Genomic DNA, 17,912 nt, shown 5'->3' on the forward strand with positions numbered 1-17,912 from the left:
ATGTTCGTAATGACTGTAAATATCCTGTCCAATCGGATTCAGCTACTTGACTGTTACAAACTGAGTTGTGTTAAATGTCCGGTATTTATTATGAATGGTATGACTGGTGCTTCTTGGTTGGATTCTTGCTTTCGATGCATGTCCTGCTCCCGTTGAATCTGCAGTGGTTCTGCCCCTGTTTTTCAAGCTTATGTGGCGCAACAGGTACAGCATTTCCCTCTTGAGCTAGAATTTTTGATTCCGCTGGCAGCATTTGAGTTTTTTAAAAAATTGCACCTGTTGTAATGTAAAGTGTTAATGTGTTTCCCAGGCAATACACTCCTGCCTAGCACGAAAATCATTGACTGTGCACGAAAATCATTGACTGGTTTAATTCACAGTTTCCACCAAAGGAATCCTGGGAGTTGTAGTATAACAGGTTAAGGATCTCTAATAGGGAAGTCTTAATGCCTTGGTGTTGAGATTCCTTGGTGAGAAGTCAGGAGGGTGAACTGATTTGAAACTGGTTTTGAAAACATTGGGCTTTTCTGAATTTCCATTTTCCTTGCTCGTGTGTTCCAATTGCTTCAGGGCTTTTTCCTGTCCTGCATGTGTTTTGCTCCCTCTAGTGGTTGATTTGATATTACATTGTGTTATGTCTGCATAGCTCCCCCTGGGTTTTTATGCCAAACACAAAACAATGTAATATCAAATCAACCACAAGAGGGAGCCAAACACATGCAGAACAGGCAAAAAAAACCCCTGAAGCAACAAGAACACACAAGCGAAGAAAATGAAAATGTGGAAAAGCCCACAGATTTGTACTTAGTCTGATGTGGCTTCTTTGGGGGTTTTTTGCGAAGCCTAAATATGATTTAATTTTCATGCAGCTGCTTCATACACCCGTGAAGCCACAAGTCTACGAGATTTCCCAACTCGATGCAGCTGCCTATCAGGCATTGCTATATATTTCTTTAATCAAAATCTGTTTTATGAGGGAAAACTGCCCTGGGTTCTCCCACTCCCAGATGTTTGGTTTTTCTTCTTCTTTGGAGTATGTAGCCAAGACCCAAACCTTTTCTCCGTACTCCTCAAAACTTTAGTGTGCATCAGAATGGCAGAGTTCTGACTTCATCAAGGAGAGTGTTTTTGTTTAATCCTTGATATTGGAAGAACAGCTCAAGATGCCGTTGATGCTCTTCCTGGCTTTGTGGATTTTGGATTTATTTTATTTATTTATTTCATTTCATTTATACCCCGCCCTCCCCGCGTGCAAGGCAAGATATTTTGCTCATTAGGTTAATTATGTCATACTGTTGCCGCTTTCAAGGACTGGGGTGGGTTAGATAGTTGTGTCTAGTTTGGTTTTCTTTTTCAGCTCAATAAAAGAAAAATGTCTCCTATAGCTTTCAGTTTCTTCTTTGGTTTTCTTTTCTTTTTTTGACAAAATGTTTATAAGGATAACCAGACAAGTGGTTCTGGGATCTTAACTACCGAAGGAGATGGGCGAGTTTAAATGTCTCTTGAGAGGGAATGCGTCGCGCATCAAACTGGAGAGGTTCCTCGTTCCATCCCAGGCAGTCAGACGAATCCTGCCCAATCGAGTGGGTTGCCATGAGCAGGGGCAGGCCACACTCTGGCTCTTCCCGCCATGGCCACCTTTTAAGATTGCCACGTGAAGGAATCCAGAGACTAGCCTAAAAGCAAAATGTCCTTTGAAAAACAGTTCGTGATTCTGTAGCAGGAAAGGTTTTTCCCCTTGTCAAGTTGCAGCCGATTTATCGCAACCCTGTAAGCGAGAGACGTTCAGGGGTGGTTTGCCACTGCCTGCCTCTGCGTAGCAACCCTGGGTTTCCTTGGTGGTTTCCCATCCAAGTACTAACCGGAACCAACCCTACTTAGCCTGCAAACTCTGGTGAGATCGGGCTATCCTGAGCAGGGATAAATGTCATCAAATCACAACCCTGTAGGGTTTTCAAGGCAAGAGACGTTCAGGGGTGGTTTGCCACTGCCTGTCTCTGCGTAGCCGCCCTGGACTTCCGTGGAGGTCTCCCATCCAATACTAACCAGGGCTGACTGTTTAGCTTCTAAGATCTGATGAGAATAGGCTAGCTTGGGCTATCTAGGTAGATAACGTACCGGAATGTCGTACAAGACTGTCAACCAAGTATGCGTCTCTCAACTTCAATGTCCCTTTAATTTGTCAAATCAAAAATGCCACCAAGAATGCAAACCTGAAGAGGAATTTTTTTTTGGAAGAGAAGTCAATGCCAAATGGCTTTATTTATTCAAGAACCTCCTCATCATTGCAGTAGGGGATTACGCTTGCTAGATCTACCCCCCGAGATGGCAGCTGGCACCGAGTTCCGGTTTAGTACGGATGATCCCGCGTGTGCTCCATGATGACCTTCAGGGCCAGCCAGGTCTCCTCGGCGGTTGGGATGATTTGACTGGCAGGGAGCATGAACCCGTACCGCCCCGTGTCTCTCAGCTCAAAGGTGTACGAGTACTTGATGCCTTGTTCATAGGTCCAGTCAATGGTACCCCCGCTGGCTTGGTCTAGAAATAAGTACACAAAAGAAAGTAAGAGAGTCACGTCTGGGCTACCTGACTACCAGTACCCCTTCCCTCTAGAAATGATGTCACAAAGTGTTCATTAAACAACACGAGTGAACGAGAAAGAGCAGGTGATCTTTGAATTCCGTTTTCTCCGCGACTCACCTGAAATCACACAATGTTCATGGTAGACTCCGGACTTGAACTAAGAACTCCAATATACTGGACTGGACCTCCAAGATCCTTTCCCCAAGCAAAAGTGCTTTCCTCTGGGAGAAGGTTTTTTTTACCCAAAAGGAACACCTCTCCTAGCAAAAGGATCGGCAGCATCCAACCCATAATTACAGAGAACTCTCTGAAATTATAAGTGCTTTAAAAATAGAAGAAGGGCTATGGAAAGTTTCATTGGCCAGGCAATGGGACCACATCTTCACTCCTAGTATCTTCCACCCTTCTGCATATGCCACCAGTTTCCGGTTTCACATTTTTAACTCCTAGCTAAAAGATTTTTGGGACAGGAAACGAAATGTCTGACAGAGGAACTTAGAACCATTGCAACTTAAAACATCGCTCGACCCTCTGCCCACAGCAGTCTTGCAGCTTGTAGAAAAGACTATCTCTAGGAAAGCCAAATTCTGAAACTAAACCACATGACATAAATACAGTATACTTGTTGTCCTGCCTAGGAATGGACACAAACCACAAAAATGCGGTTCAGTTCGTGGTTCGTGGCCAAGCACCAAACCGAACCAGGAGGCTCCCAGGCAAACTGAACCGGTTTGTTTCAGTTCGTGGGGAGCAGGGAGCAGAAAGCATAGTTCCAAAGGGACGCTGAGCTATTTAAATCCCTTCAGGGCACTTGGAAGGGTTTTAAATGGCTTGGAGTCCTTTTAAACCCCTGCAGCGAAAAACAGGTGAGCCGTGGGGAGCAAAAAGCAGGGGTTTAAAGGGACTGTAAGCCCTTTAAACCCCTGCTTTCTGCCACTCACAAAACGCCATGAACTGCTTAATGGTTCGTGAAGCACGGCTAAAATTCATCACGAACTTTTCATTCAAAAGCCAGTTCGTGCCCTTCCCCAGTCTTGCCTTCTGCCCATGGAAGGGCTTGTGCGTCTGTTCTGAATGCAACTTGACCAGCCTGTGGCCTAGGAGCCATTAAGTCCCTGCCCAGTGGCCTTCCGCGTGTCTGTACAAAGTCCATGCGCAGCCAAGATGTTGCATAGAATGTAGCTAAAGGGATGGGTTGTGCATTGTCACCTAACTGCAGCTTCTAAGTGCATAAAGAATGCAGGAGCCTAGGGTGCTCCAGAACTGTTGACCGCCCTCTGGTGTACTGGAGGACCACAGTAGTGACTTACAGATAGTGGTGATGATGCTGCCGTATTTGTATTGGGTCCCATGCAGGGAAGAGAGCGCATCGACCGCCTTCTTAGCGAGCGCATCCTGGAAGAGAACATGAAAGGAAGAATAAGATCTGAGGCTCTTCCTCAATCTCATTTTCCTCACTTTTGTTGCTTCCGGGTTTTTTCCCCCTGTTCCACATTCTCCCTCTAGTGGTTGATTCAATATTACATCGCTATATGTCCAGCATAAAAAAACTGCAGTCTAAATTTGGAGGGAGCTATGCCGGACATGAGCCGATGTAATATCGAGTCAGCCACTAGAGGGACCACAACACGTGCAGAACAGGAAAAACTCCTAGAAGAAACAGGAACTTACAAGCAAGGGAAATGCGAATGCAGACAAGCCTGTTCAGGGACAGGAAGAAAGTCTACAGCCTCTCTGTACTGTTTAAAGGGAAGAGCAGAGCTTAACTTGGGGAGAACAGGAGGAACAATCCGATATTTTCCTTTTGTTCTAAAATTCTTACATTTCTTTTTTCCTTATTTCTTTCTGCTCTGGTTTGGCTTCCCTTTTCCTGCAGGACTGAATTTAGTTCACAAACAACTTTTTTTGTTATGGCCCTTCCTTTGGCTGTCTGTATGCTTTTAAAAAATGTTTTGTCTCTTTATCCCACCCCCTTGTTCTATTGCTAACTCTTTTTTTTTTTTTGCAAACCGAGAATCTCTTCTGTCTTTCAACACTGCCCTTTTATTCCTGATCTCTGGGTTACCCTGCCTGTGTTAGAAAATAGTTTGGGTTTCTAAACTGGTTTTACAGACGCTCACAGAACATCCTTTGTAAACCTGAACTCTTCTTGGTAAGCCAGGAGAACTGGCAGATGCTTCACCAATGGGAGGAGATGTCTCCTGCTGACGCCAAATTTTCCTCCAGCCTTCGGAATGAAAGACTCATCAGAGTCCAAACTGCAAAAGCAGTTTCTCCCTAGAGAAAGTTTCAGGCTGCGCTTGGCAGAAAGAAGTGGGGATCGATAATCTTGGGACTGGGGCCGTGCACGTTGCGAGGTTAGATCTCACAGATCTGTTCTAATCAAGGTGGTGTTTTCTTTCTCCACCTGCCGGAACCTGTTGTGGCAGGAGGAGGCCCTCTGTTCTTGGGGAAGCTGCACTTGTAGTGGAAGAGGCATGAGGTCCAAATCACTCTCTGGACACCTGCCACTTTTTTCAGAGTCCCCTCTCTGCCGGCAGGGCCTGTATAGTAAAGTAAAGGTAAAGGTTTCCCTTGCTCGAAAGCCAGTCGAGTCCGACTCTAGGGTTGCGGTGCTCATCTCCGTTTCAAAGCTGAAGAGCCAGCGCTGTCCGAAGACGTTTCCATGGTCATGTGGCCGGCGTGACTAAACGCCGAGGCGCACGGAACGCTGTTCCCTTCCCACCGAAGTGGTACCTATTTATCTACTTGCAATTTCTTGCTTTCGAACTGCTAGGTTGGCAGGAGCGGGAACTGGAGACGGGAGCTCACTCCGTCATGCGGCACACCCGGGTCTCGAACTGCTGAACTACTGACCTTCCACAGCCTGCAGTTCAGCGTCTTAACCACTTGAGCCACCGCAGCTCCAGGGCATGTATATTTCTTTGTAAATCTAATACCACAAAGACACAGTAAGGCTTCAGTGCGTGCTGATCCAAAATCCCATCGTGTCCCGCCTAGTCCTTCTCAACACTAAGTGCATTACGCAACATCTGGAGATGTTCCACCTGGCTTCTGTTTCAGTCAATTTCCATTTTCTGTCCACTGTCCACTGTCCATTTTCTACTTTCATCCATCAGGTTGCAAATATGATGCCAAGGCCTGTCCTTAATTTTATGGAATCCTAGAATCACAGAGTTGGAAGGGGACCATAGAGGCCACCTAGTCCAGCCCCCTGCTCAATGCAGGACCAGCCCAGAGGATCCCTGACAAGGTTTTGTCCAGCCGCTGCTTGAAGACGGCCAGGGAGGGGGAGCTCACCACATCCCCAGGCCGCCGATCCCACTCTTGCACAACTCTGACTGTCAAAAAGCTTTTCCTAAGATCTGTGGCTCAAGTGGTTAAGACGCTGAACTGCAGGCTGTGGAAGGTCGGTAGTTCAGCAGTTCGAGACCCGAGTGTGCCGCATGACGGAGTGAGCTCCCGTCTCTCGTTCCAGCTCCTGCCAACCTAGCAGTTCAAAAGCAAGAAATTGCAAGTAGATAAATAGGTACCACTTTGGTGGGAAGGTAGCAGCGTTCCATGCGCCTTGGTGTTTAGTCATGCCCGGCCACATGACCACGGAGACGCCTTCGGACAGCGCTGGCTCTTCGGCTTGAAAACGGAGATGAGCACCGCAGCCCTAGAGTCGGACTCGACTGGCTTTTGAGCAAGGGAACCTTTCCCTTTTTAAGATCCAGCCGGTACCTTCCCGCCCCTAATTTAAACCCATTCTTGTGAGTCCTCTCCTCTGCTGCCCTGCCCTCCTCTAAAGAGTGACAGCCCTTCATATACTGAAAGAGAGCCACCATGTCCCCCCCCCCCCCGCCCCTACTCCTCTAGACTGAACATTCCCGAGTCCCTCGGCCTTTCCTCACAGGGCTTCTTGGTCTCCAGTGTCGTCTTTGTTATCTAACGAAGAGAGCTTGGACTCATACCCTGAAAACCTCGTTGGTCTCTCAGGTGCTATTGGAGTCAAATCTAGCTGTTCTACTGGACCAGCGTGTCTACCCTCTGAAACTGTCGTCTTTGGGGGGAATGTGCCTTGCAAAGCCCCAAGTGCTGAGCGCCCCAAAGAAACTGAAAGCACCCCAGTGGGTGCATTCAGATGCGCCGTTTCAGCCAGCATAAACTGTACCAGTTGGAACCGGTTGCAGTTTATGCCGTCTGAAACGCGATGACATTTACCTCCTGTCTGCGGAGCCCATCGTTGTATGCCCGTCCACACGCAGCGGGCATCGACGGTTTTTTAAAACTCAGTTTGCGTATGCGCATAGGCAGCCATCCACAGAATGGCGATCTTTGCGCATGCGCAAAAAAACCCGTCTTACATTAAAGAGCAAAGTAGCCTCCCTGAGGTCCCGGACGCCTCCCAAATGCTAAACTAAGGCCCTTTTCTTTTTTAAAAAAACAAATGCCAGGGCGAAGCTTTGCCCAAGCGCATATCGCCGACCTTTAAAAAAAATGGCGGGCGAAAATCGGAAGCCTCAGGCTTCCGAATGGAAGTTGTTTCTCAACGGTGGAGAGCGATCAGACGGCGGGTACAGCGATTACAACCGTTGTACTCAGGATACTACCACTTGGGGACCTAGTGGCAGAGTACAACAGTTTAAAGGCTTTGCAACGGTTAGGGACGGAAGGCGGATGTTCTACGTGTGAACGCCGGTAAGTACACCAATTGCAACTGGCACCTATACCATTGCAAACGCCGCGTCTGAACGCACCCAGTGTGTGATGACGGTGTGTGCCTCAGCGGTCGGCTCGTCCACCGGGAGCTGTTGGTATTTTGGGGCCAATTTACCGAAGACCTTGCCCCCCGCCAATATTGCTAGGACATGGCTGACCACAGGCACTGGGTACGCATGGTCACTCGGTGCCTTGTTGATTGTACGTTTGTAGTCCGCGCAGATGCGGACATCCCCGTTTGGCTTAGCTGGGGTTACGATGGGGGTCTCCCAGGTGCCGTGGAGAAGGTAAAGGTAAAGGTTCCCTTGCTTGAGAGCCAGTCGAATCCAACTCTAGGGTTGCGGTGCTCATCTCCGTTTCAAAGCCGAAGAGCCAGCGCTGTCCGAAGACGTTTCCGTGGTCATGTGGCCGGCATGACTAAACACCAAGGCGCACCGAACGCTGTTACCTTCCCACCGAAGTGGTCCCTATTGATCTACTTGCAATTTCTTGCTTTCGAACTGCTAGGTTGGCAGGAGCTGGAACTAGAGACAGGAGCTCACTCCGTCATGCGGCACACTCGGGGCTCGAACTGCTGAACTACCGACCTTCCACAGCCTGCAGTTCAACGTCTTAACCACTTGAGCCACTGCAGCCGTGGGGAACTGGCTCTAAAACTCCTTGCCCCACCAAACAGTCCGGTTCGGTCTCGATTTTGGGCTTGAGTGCGAACGGAACAGTCTGGGCCCTGAGGCGGACGAGCCGCACCTCTGGGTTGAGTTGGAGCGATACCGGGGGACCTGTGTCCCACAATATCACTTCCCCGTTAGTAGGGTGGATGTCCCATAAGCTCATGTTATCGGGTAGAAGAATGAGATAGGGGATTGCATGCCCACATCTGGTAAAACAGCTGGAGGAGAGAGTGTGAAGCATGGAAGGCTCCCCGAAACAGTCGCCCGAAGGGAGAGCCCTACCAGTTCCTGTGCGTCGGCCGCCTTCTTGCTGGTGTAGCCGAAAGGGTAGAGGAGCAGCTGGGAGTAGCTGTGGATGGAGACGAAGGCTTTGATGTTGCCGTGGCTCTTCACAAAGTCCACGATGGCTTTCACCTCGGGCTCGGAGTTGGCGCGGGGTCCGCGGTACGTCTCGGAGCAGGGGTTCCCACTGGAGCCGGCCACTGCAAAGGGCAAAACTCGCTGTGAGAGCCAGTTTGGTGTAGTGGCTAAGTGCGGCGGACTCTAATCTGGGAGAACCGGGTTTGATTCCCCACGCCTCCACTTGCACCTGCTGGATGACCTTGGGCAAGCCATAGTTCTGATAAGAGCTGTCCTTGAAAAAGAGCCGTTTCTGTCAAGAGCTCTCTCGGCCCCGCCTATGTCCCAGGGTGTCTGTTGTGGGGAGGGGAAGGGAAAGGCGTTTGTAAGCTGCTCTAAGACTCCTTCCGGCAGTGAAGGGCTGGATTGAAATCCAATCTCCTCCTCCTCCTCCTCCTCCTCCTTCGATGGTTGCCATTACTGTGCCAAACTGCAAATCCAACACTGTGGAGATGCATCCTTTCTGCAAGCTCCTGATCAAACAAGCCTGTGACGGAACACGCCTGCTTCTCCAACAGACCCTGTTCTGCCCACCCACTCCATTGGGTTCCCCACTCCTGGAGGGAGCTATTCCACTTCCTTCCACTAGGGTATCGCTGCCACTGCTGTCCTTTCGGGGTCTTCCTGCCAGGAGGGACAGACTCCTGACTCCAATGCTCTCTCTAAGCCGTGGAGTCCTGTGAACAAAAATCCTACTTTGTGAGCAGTACTGGCCTTAAAGTTGTGAGCGAGCAATTGGGCTGCTGCATAAATTAGTTTGCTCTGGGGCCATCCTTCCTGCGCTAAGATAAAAAGGTGTGAGCTGGAGGCTAGCAAACTGAGCTAGTTCACACTAACTCAGCTTAGAGGGAACACTGCCTGACTCCCCTTCTCAGTTCTGAGGCCGGGCCTCAAGGTCTCCTGTTACCCAGTGTCTGATTACTGCAGGGACCAAATGCGTTTTTGGGGCTCCCCTGCACGTGCACATTGACCGCTTCCCTCCCCATGGGCCCCCCATTTCCCCTGTAGCATGTCCAACAGCGGCTGCAGGGCTATGCGGTACAAAGAACCACCACCAGCGGCAAAGAGTAAAATGTGTATTTAAAAAGGAAAACGTTTTCAAGCGTACTTTTAGCACAGCACCAAATCGGCAACCAGAAGAACAAAGAAACGTTGGTTATAAACGCATCCTCTTTCGTTCTAAAACTTACTCTAACTAGATGTCACAATCAGAGTTAGGTACGAACAAACTTAGGAAGTTGCAAAACGTTCTATGGTTGTCCCATTACTCCAGGCTCCCTGCATGCAGACAGCTAGGCCGCACGGTCAAGATGCCTGCTAGCCTCCAGACCAGAGCTCAGCAGTCGGTTTTTTTCCTGTTCCGTCACAAAGCCCATGACCGATAAGGACAGGACGGTGTTACAAATGTGCATGGGTTTCATGCTACTGTTATGCCACTGTGAGCCAGTCTGGTGTAGTGGTTAGGAGCGCGGACTCTAATCTGGGAGAGCCGGGTTGGATTCCCCACTCCTCTTCCACATGCAGCTGCTGGTGTGCCCTCGGGTCAGTCACAGTTCTCTCAGAGCTGTTCTCTCGAGCAGTTTTGTCAGAGCTCTCTCAGCCCCACCTACCTGCCTGTTGTGGGGAGGGGAAGAAGTTTGTAACCCACTCTGAGCCTCCTTTGGGTAGTGAAGGGTGGGGTATAAATCCAATCTCCTCCTCCCCTAAAGAATCTTGGGAACAGGAGTCTAGTGAAGGTATAAGAGACCTCCCCAGCCTGGGGTCTCCAACAAGGTGCCCATGGGCGCCATGGCACACTTGGCAGGGCTCTTTTTGTAGCAGGAACTCCTTTCCTTTGCATATTAGGCCACACATCCCTAATGTAGGCCAATCCTCCAAGAGCTTACAGAGCTCTTCTTACAGGAGCTACTGTAAGCTCTTGGAGGATTGGCTACATTAGGGGGGTGTCGCTTAAAATGCAAATGAGTACCTGCTACAAAAAGAGCCCTACTTTGATGCCTTTCTTGGTGCCTGCCTAGTATTTTTAGAAAGCGGGTGGGGCCAAGTAGGGCATTTGCCCAGTGGGGCTTCTGATTGGCCGTGGAGATGATTATTATTTTTTCAGTTGGTTTGCGAAGTTTCCGTTCAGCCCCAAAGCTGACGCTCAACGAGGGAAACCGGCCCGAACTCCCCCAAGGGAAAAGAAGAGGGAACAGAAGGGAAGTACCTCCAAAGCCAGCATCCCAGTTCCTGTTGGGGTCGACTCCGACGCAGGACGACCCGCTGTTGATAGACCTGGTCTTGCGCCACATGCGATTCTAGAACAGCCAGCAAGAGACATCCTTTTAGCTTGCAGTGCTGCTCGAAGGGGTTGGCTTTGGGCTTCTGGTTTGTTTCTTTATGCGAGTTTCCTTTTTAGAATCCACTTGACTGCAGGTGTGTCCTTTAGCCAGCGGCTGACACCATGGCTGCCAACTTCCAGGGAGCGTCCGGAGATCTCCCACTATTACAATGAATCTCCGGGCAACAGAGATCAGCCACTTTGGGAAGTGAACTCTGTGTCATGATACCCCACCGATGTCCCCCCCCCAACCCAAACCCTGGCCTCCTCAGACTCCGCCCCCCCCAACATCTCCAGGTATATCCCAAGCTGGCAACCCTAACCCAGAGGTTACAGAGGGAAAGCCGCACCTTGGAGTGAGTAAAAGCAAAGCCGTCCGGGTTTGTGACGATCTCCAGGAAGATGTCAAAGTGGTCCAAGATGGAGGTCACGGATGCGTCCTTGCCGTAACCATCGAGAAGCTTAATGGGGTGAACAGAGGATGAGATGGATTTCGTTACTGGGCTGATTTGTGATTGACAGTACACCTTTCCAGGGGTCATTCCGTAGAAAAAGGGGGGCAGGAGCTCATTAGCACAACTCATTAGCATAACTTATTTGCATATGCAACACCCCCTGACATCACTGGAAGGGTGTCAGAAGGCAACACCCACCGCTCCGGCTCCACTGGACTGTTTTGGATTGCTAGCTATTGGGGGGGGGGACGTGCAGATCTGTCCTCGCAGAGGAGGGAGAGCTTGTACCTGAATAAAACTTGAACTTAAAGGTGCCACTGGACTGCTTTGGACCGGGGGGCGGGGGAGCTTTGCAACTCACCTGGCTGCTTCTTGCTCTGACGGAGGGCTGCTGGGAGTGGTACCTATTCATCTACTTGCAATTTCTCGCTTTCAAACTGCTAGGTTTGTGTGAGAGCCAGTTTGGGGCAGTGGTTAAGTGTGCGGACTCTAATCTGGGAGAGCCGGGTTTGATTCCCCACTCCTCCACTTGCACCTGCTGGATGACCTTAGGCAAGCCGTAGCTCTGATAAGAGCTGTTCTTGAAAAAGAGCAGTTTCTGTCAGAGCTCTCTCAGCCCCGCCTCCCTCACAGGGTGTCTGTTGTGGGGAGGGGAAGGGAAAGGAGATTGTAAGCCGCTCTGAGACACCTTTGAGTAGTGATGGGCAGGGTATAAATCCACTCCTCCGCTTGCACCTGCTGGATGACCTTGGGCAAGCCGAAATTCTGACGAGCTGTTCTTGAAAAGGAGCCATTTCTATCAGAGCTCTCTCTGCCCCGCCTCCCTCACAGGGTGTCTGTCTGTTGTGGGGAGGGGAAGGGAAAGGAGTTTGTAAGCCGCTCTGAGACTCCCTTGGGTAGTGAAGGGCGAGGTATAAATCCAATCTCCTCCTCCTCCTCCTAGGTTGGCAGGAGCTGGGGCCAGAGATGGGAGCGGCACTCGGGTCTCGAACTGCCGAGCTACCGACTTTTTTTGCTCTGCAGCTCTGCGTCTTAACCTCTGAGCCACGGCGGCTCCACCGTGGCCTCTGGGTCATACTGCCTGTGAATATGGATTTTCCTTTTTAAACACTATCACTACGGGCGCATCAGCGATGGACTTCCCCTCTGAGCCCTTCTCTTTCTTCTTTCCTGTCCCTGATGGTGTGTTTGAGATGAAATCGGAGCTGGTACCTTCTTGGCGAAGACGATCCCGCTGGCCTGCGTGACCCATTCGCGAGAGTGGATGCCGGTGTCGATCCAGATGGCCGGCCGCTTGACGCCCCCCGTGCTGAACTGCGAAAGGGAAAGACACGCAGGGCTGAATTCCTGCCTCCTCCTGAGGGTGTCGACCTGAACAGACATCTCAACTCCACACAGTCTAAAGACTCAAATGTCATCCTGCTGGGGGGGAAATGCGTGCGAACTCCAGGACATAGGAATCAACCCTTTCGGGTAAAACCTAGCTCTGCACCGGGGGTCCTGTGGTCGCCAGGGTACCCGCTGTGGGCGGGTTAGAGTTGCCAGGCCCCTGATCTGGGTGGTGGCTCCCTTGAGTTTGAGGGTCCCTTTCTGCCGCTGGCTGGCAGAGGGAACCCCCGCCTGCAAATCCCCCTGAACACAACATAATGACATCATCACGTCACCGATGTGGGGGGGGGGATGCTCTAGTCTTTGGGCAAAACTCTTTGGTAGAATTGGGCTCAAACCATAGAGTTTTGCCCCAAAACTGGACCAGCAAACCCCCCCCCGATGGCGGCAACGTGATGACGTCATTTCCAGGTGACGTTATGGTGGCATGTGCATCAGAAGATCCCAGGACAGACCTTGGAGCCCCCCCCCCCGCCGCCGCTGACAGCCAGGTCGGACCTAGCAACCGTAGTTGGGTCCAGGTAGGGCGCTCCCCCAGCAGGACTTCCGGTGGCCGCTGGAGATTGGATTGAAATGCTGTTTCAGCAGCAGCTGCCCCTACAGTGTTGGCCAGTGGTCATTTCGTAGAAAAAGAGGTGCAGGAACTTATTAGCATGACTCATTTGCATAGGCCACACCCCCTGACATCACCGGGAGTGTGTCAGAAGGCAGCACCCACCGCTCAGGCTCCACTGGACTGTTTCGGATTGCTAGCTAGGGGAGGGGGGGGGGGAACGTGCAGATCTGTCCTCACAAAGGAGGGAGAGCTTGTACCTGAATAAAACCTGGTCTTAAAGGTGCCACTGGACTGTTTTGGACCAGGGGGCTCTGCAGCTTACCTGGCTGCTTCTTGCTCTGACTGAGGGCTGCTGGGAGCAGGGGGTGGGGCTTGTTGCATGTGCCCGCCCCTTGGGATCTTTACTGCCGGAGCTCCACTCCTGTGTGCTCCTGCAGGAAATGACCCCTGTTTACAACACTTTATCTTTTTCTCTAAGCGCTGTCCTCTCAAGGGCAGTTCTTGATAGACCTCTCTCAGCCCCAGCTACCCCACAGGGTGTCTGTTGTGGGGAGGGGAAGGGGAAGGAGATGGTAAGATACTGTTATAACAACTTAAGACCATCTTGATGATGCAAGCACTTTATTGTTGATAGTAATGTATTGATTATGATTTTATTGTTTTATTGAATTTTATGTATGGGCTTGTGCCCCTTGTAAGCCGCCCTGAGCCTGCTTGCGGGGAGGGCGGGGTAAAAATACCTAAATAAATAAATAAGCCGCTCTGAGACTCCTTCGGGTAGTGAAAGGTGGAGTATCAATCCAATCTCCTCCTCTTCTTCTTCAAAATCAAAATGAAACAAGGTTCAGAACTCACGTCAATAAATACTTCGGGGGGAGGGGGGGTTTACCTTCAAGATGTTGATCGGGCGACCCTCGTAACTCCGGCCAATCTGGATTTTACTGACCAAGCTGGGCTTTTCAGCCGCCAGGAGGTCCATGAAGTCATAGATCTAGTGACAGAGAAGAAGGAACTCGGGATCAGCATTGCAGGTGTGCTCTGGCATTCCACCCAGAAAGGAACTTTCCAGATCTATAATGTACGCACTTACCTCATCCAGATTGTGATAGGAAGCGTAGTTAAAGGTCTCGATCGACAAGGGCATAAAGTGCCGGCGTGACATGTGCAGTTGTTCCTCATCCACCAATTCCTGGAAGAGGCCCAGGGAGGAAGAACTGGTGAGAAACAGTCGGCTGTACAAACACAGTCGAAAGCAAAGATCGAGCTTTGTTTTCCAGTTTCCCTTTCACAGATAATCACACTTTATTCCAGAGTTACCCTGGGATCCTGGAGTATTGAACCCGTTCCTGCAAATGTTCCATCGAGGAGGGTTCTGTCTGTCCATATATCCCTCACGGCCTTGTGATAGAAGAGCTTTTATGCTTGGCCCTGTTACTCTCTTCCCTCTCAGCCATACCGCCAAGGCCAATTTGCGGGCATACCGTATTCAGAGTCTGTAAATGTGGGCATGCTCAGTTGCAGTCCTTAGAACTTAGGAGTGTGAAATCCAGTCTGATTTGAGAGGAAGGTATTTGTCCTCCCTCTTAATAGGTGGTGTGAATTTACCACCTAAAAAAAATCGTCCCATTTTCCCTCGTGGATGAGGATCGGAAAACCACCTTAGCAGTTGCTAAGTATTTCGCTGCGGCGATTGCAGGCAATCACCGCAGCTAAATACTTAGCAATTGCTAAGGTGGTTTTCCAATCTTCATCTACGGGGGGAAATGGGATGATTTTTTTAAAGATAGTTGGAGTTTTAAGAGGGTTGGATTTTGATCTGTTCAAGACCTTTGAGTCAAAGGAACAGTAAGATAATTAAGTATGTCCCTCATGGATGCCTTTATCATTCGTCAATCCATTTATTATTGCCAAAGCAAATCACTCTTGCCACTATTGAGCCTGTTGAACCGGAGGATCTTTCAGGCTCCTGACCAGCCCCCCAATAGGAAGATCTCATCTCCTCAAAGGACCTAGCCTATACAACAGGGGGTCCTCAATGTGGTGCCCACCGTCACCTTTCCTGGCTCCTGTCACTTTTTTTCAGAAAATATGTTGTCGAAGGCTATGTTCAGCAGTGGCTAAACATAGCCTCACTCAAACAGGACGCAGTAGTTTGTTCCAAGACACTGAAAGGCCGGACAACACTTCCAATTACCATGTCAGATTACACAGGGAAGCCATTGAAATTCACAAACATAAACACAATGTCAACAGGAAAGAAGAGAGTTTGAAAATAAATAGGGGATGGTTCCCTGTCCTGAAAAACACAAAAGGCTCTACATCTGACAATAGCACTACAGATAAGATTAGAATTCCAACAGCCAATCTACATGCAAAAGAACCTCCTCAGGAAACCGGAAACCTCCTCAGGAAACAATCCAATATACAAAAGAACCTCCTCAGGAAAGCTCCTCCGTTAGCATGTTCATAGCTTGGGGGACTCCTATAAGATAACAACTCAGCCCTACCTCCCCCCCTTTCTGGAGTAGATATAAATTCCCTGCCTACCATTTTTCTTCTCGCCTTGACCCAGAGAGCACTCCCTCTTTCTGTGTTATACCTCTGAGGATGCCAGTCACAGCTACTGGCGAAACGTCAGGTCCTACAATGCCAAGGCCGTGGCCACACAGCCCAGAAAATCTACAGCAACTAATGTTTTCGAAAAGTCAGCAGGCCCAAGTGGGGCTCTTGACCCACAGGCCTTCCTGATTGGCCATTGGAGATTCGACTGGCCGTGCACATGGTTTAAAATGTTGTTTTGGCAGTGGCTGCCACCTTAGCATCTTCGCTGTGTGGCTGGAGGTAAGCTCCACGGCAGCCATTTTGGGTCTGGCTGCACCTCTGGCGGCCGCCATTTTGTGGATGTGCCCACCGTTCTGTGGTAGAATTCCTAGAGGCTCAAACAGGCGGGAGGCCCCTGCTAGACAAGGCGGAGGAGGACATTTCCAGGCAGGCCAGGGGCCTCTCCCCCTTGCCACCTGAACAGCCGCCACTGACCTGAAGGTCTTCGATCATGATGGAGTAGTCAATGTCATGGGACTCCAGGTAGACCTTGACCCCCTGTAGGCTGGCGAATGGGACGCGGACGTCGATGGGGAGTTCGGGATGGACAGGAGCCCGCCAGAAATCCAGCTGGAAAGGAAAAGGAGAGGGAACATGTCCGTTTAGATAGGAAGAGGAGGAAGAAGAAGAAGAAATTGGATTTATCCCCCGCCCTTCGCTACCCGAAGGAGTCTCAGAACGACTTACAATCTCCTTTCCCTTCCCCTCCCCACAACAGACACCCCGTGAGGTAGGTGGGGCTGAGAGAGCTCTTTCAAGGACTGCTCCTGAGAGAACTTGTGACTGGCCCAAGGTCACCCGAGCAGCTGCATGTAGTGGAGGAGTGGGGAATCAAACCCGGTTCTCCCAGGTTAGAGTCTGCGCGCCTACCCACTACACCACTACAGCCTCACCTACCTCTGAAGATAAAACAGGGGCGAAGACTTCTAGAGTCAAGAAAGCTAGCACTTAGGCAGGGAAACTCTCTTCAAGGAGACCGGTTTCTTGACACAGAGCTAGAAGGGGTCCTAGAGGTCACCTACTCCAACCCCCTTGCCCAGTGCAGGAATTAGTCAACCCTCAGTCTGCCTAAAGGAGTGCACACCTTTAAGGAAACGTTATAAGATGATTGAAAAAAGCATTTACAGGAGAAATCCTTGTAGGGCTGTGCTTTTAAGAAAGAGGGCAGAGCCCCCCAAAACCCCACCGTAGCTACGGGCCTGGATAGAAGGAGTCATGGATTGCCATTCCTACTAGTATCTGATGAAGGGAGCTTTGACCCTGAACCCAGAAGGGCTCCTTCACACAAAAGGAATTCTCCGTCAACACCAGTGGTGGTTCAGGCAACACAGCTGCAAAGCTGCAGGAACCGATCTCTTTTCTCTCTTATTCTACATTCCCTAGATACACATTTTTATGAAAGCCACCAGCCGTTACCTGGAGGTCCTCCAGCTCTTCCAGGTCCTTCACTTTATCCACTTGGGCTTCGTCTGCGGCTGAGATCCTGAGCACCTGGTGACTGCAGAGACAGAATAGTTACCAGGGGTCATTTCCTGCGGGAGCGCACAGGAGCGGCGCTCCGGCAGTAAGGAGCCCAGGGGGCAGGCACCTGCAACAAGCCCCGCCCCCTGCTCCCAGCAGCCCTCAGTCAGGCCACGAGGAGCAAGAAGCAGCCAGGTAAGTTGCAGGAACACCCCCCCCCCGGCCCGCCTTCAGGTACACGGTCTCCCTCCTCTGTGAGGACAGATCTGCGCGTTCCCCCCCCCCAATAACTAGCGATCCAAAACAGTCCAGTGGCACCTTCAAGACCAAGTTTTATTCAGGTACAAGCTCTCCCTCCTCTATGAGGGCAGATCTGCACACACAACCCAATAGCTAGCAATCCAAAACAGTCCAGTGGCACCTTTAAGACCAAGTTTTATTCAGGTACAAGCTCTCGTTCCTCTGTGAGGGCAGATCTGCACGCCCACGCCCCCAATAGCTAGCAATTCAAATCAGTTAACTTAAGTTAACTTAAGGAATATTTCATTGGGAACATTTGGCTATACAATCTCAGGAGAGTATATAGTTGACCAGAGAGAAGTACTACTGGATATGTGATTGCACTGGAGGTTTCATTTGTATTTTTGACCAGTGGTTAAACTTTGGAACAATTGTTTTCTGGTCTTTATTTCATATTTTGTATATGTATGATTGTATATATCTCTATATCTAATAGCCAAGTCGCCCCCTGGTGTGCGGATAACTAAATCCGT

The 17,912-nt window shown here is 50.2% G+C and overlaps 1 protein-coding gene across 1 annotated transcript in view; it reads right to left on the bottom strand.

Annotated features, from left to right (window-relative positions):
* Positions 1-2,350: 2,350 nt before the first annotated feature.
* LOC107126158 (carboxypeptidase A1-like) overlaps positions 2,351-17,912 on the bottom strand; it is a 16,978-nt gene continuing 1,416 nt past the window's right edge. The window contains exons 2-11 of the mRNA XM_015429680.1: positions 17,095-17,176; positions 16,114-16,248; positions 14,168-14,266; positions 13,967-14,068; positions 12,345-12,446; positions 11,028-11,138; positions 10,564-10,654; positions 8,241-8,440; positions 3,894-3,978; positions 2,351-2,538 (exon numbers count right to left, since the gene is read on the bottom strand). Of these exons, the coding sequence (XP_015285166.1) occupies positions 2,351-2,538; positions 3,894-3,978; positions 8,241-8,440; positions 10,564-10,654; positions 11,028-11,138; positions 12,345-12,446; positions 13,967-14,068; positions 14,168-14,266; positions 16,114-16,248; positions 17,095-17,176 (1,195 nt within the window). The remainder of the gene's footprint in view (positions 2,539-3,893; positions 3,979-8,240; positions 8,441-10,563; positions 10,655-11,027; positions 11,139-12,344; positions 12,447-13,966; positions 14,069-14,167; positions 14,267-16,113; positions 16,249-17,094; positions 17,177-17,912) is intronic.

This window comes from Gekko japonicus, unplaced genomic scaffold (genome assembly GCF_001447785.1).
Source record: "Gekko japonicus isolate JY-2015 unplaced genomic scaffold, Gekko_japonicus_V1.1 scaffold696, whole genome shotgun sequence".
Lineage (NCBI taxonomy): Eukaryota > Metazoa > Chordata > Lepidosauria > Squamata > Gekkonidae > Gekko > Gekko japonicus.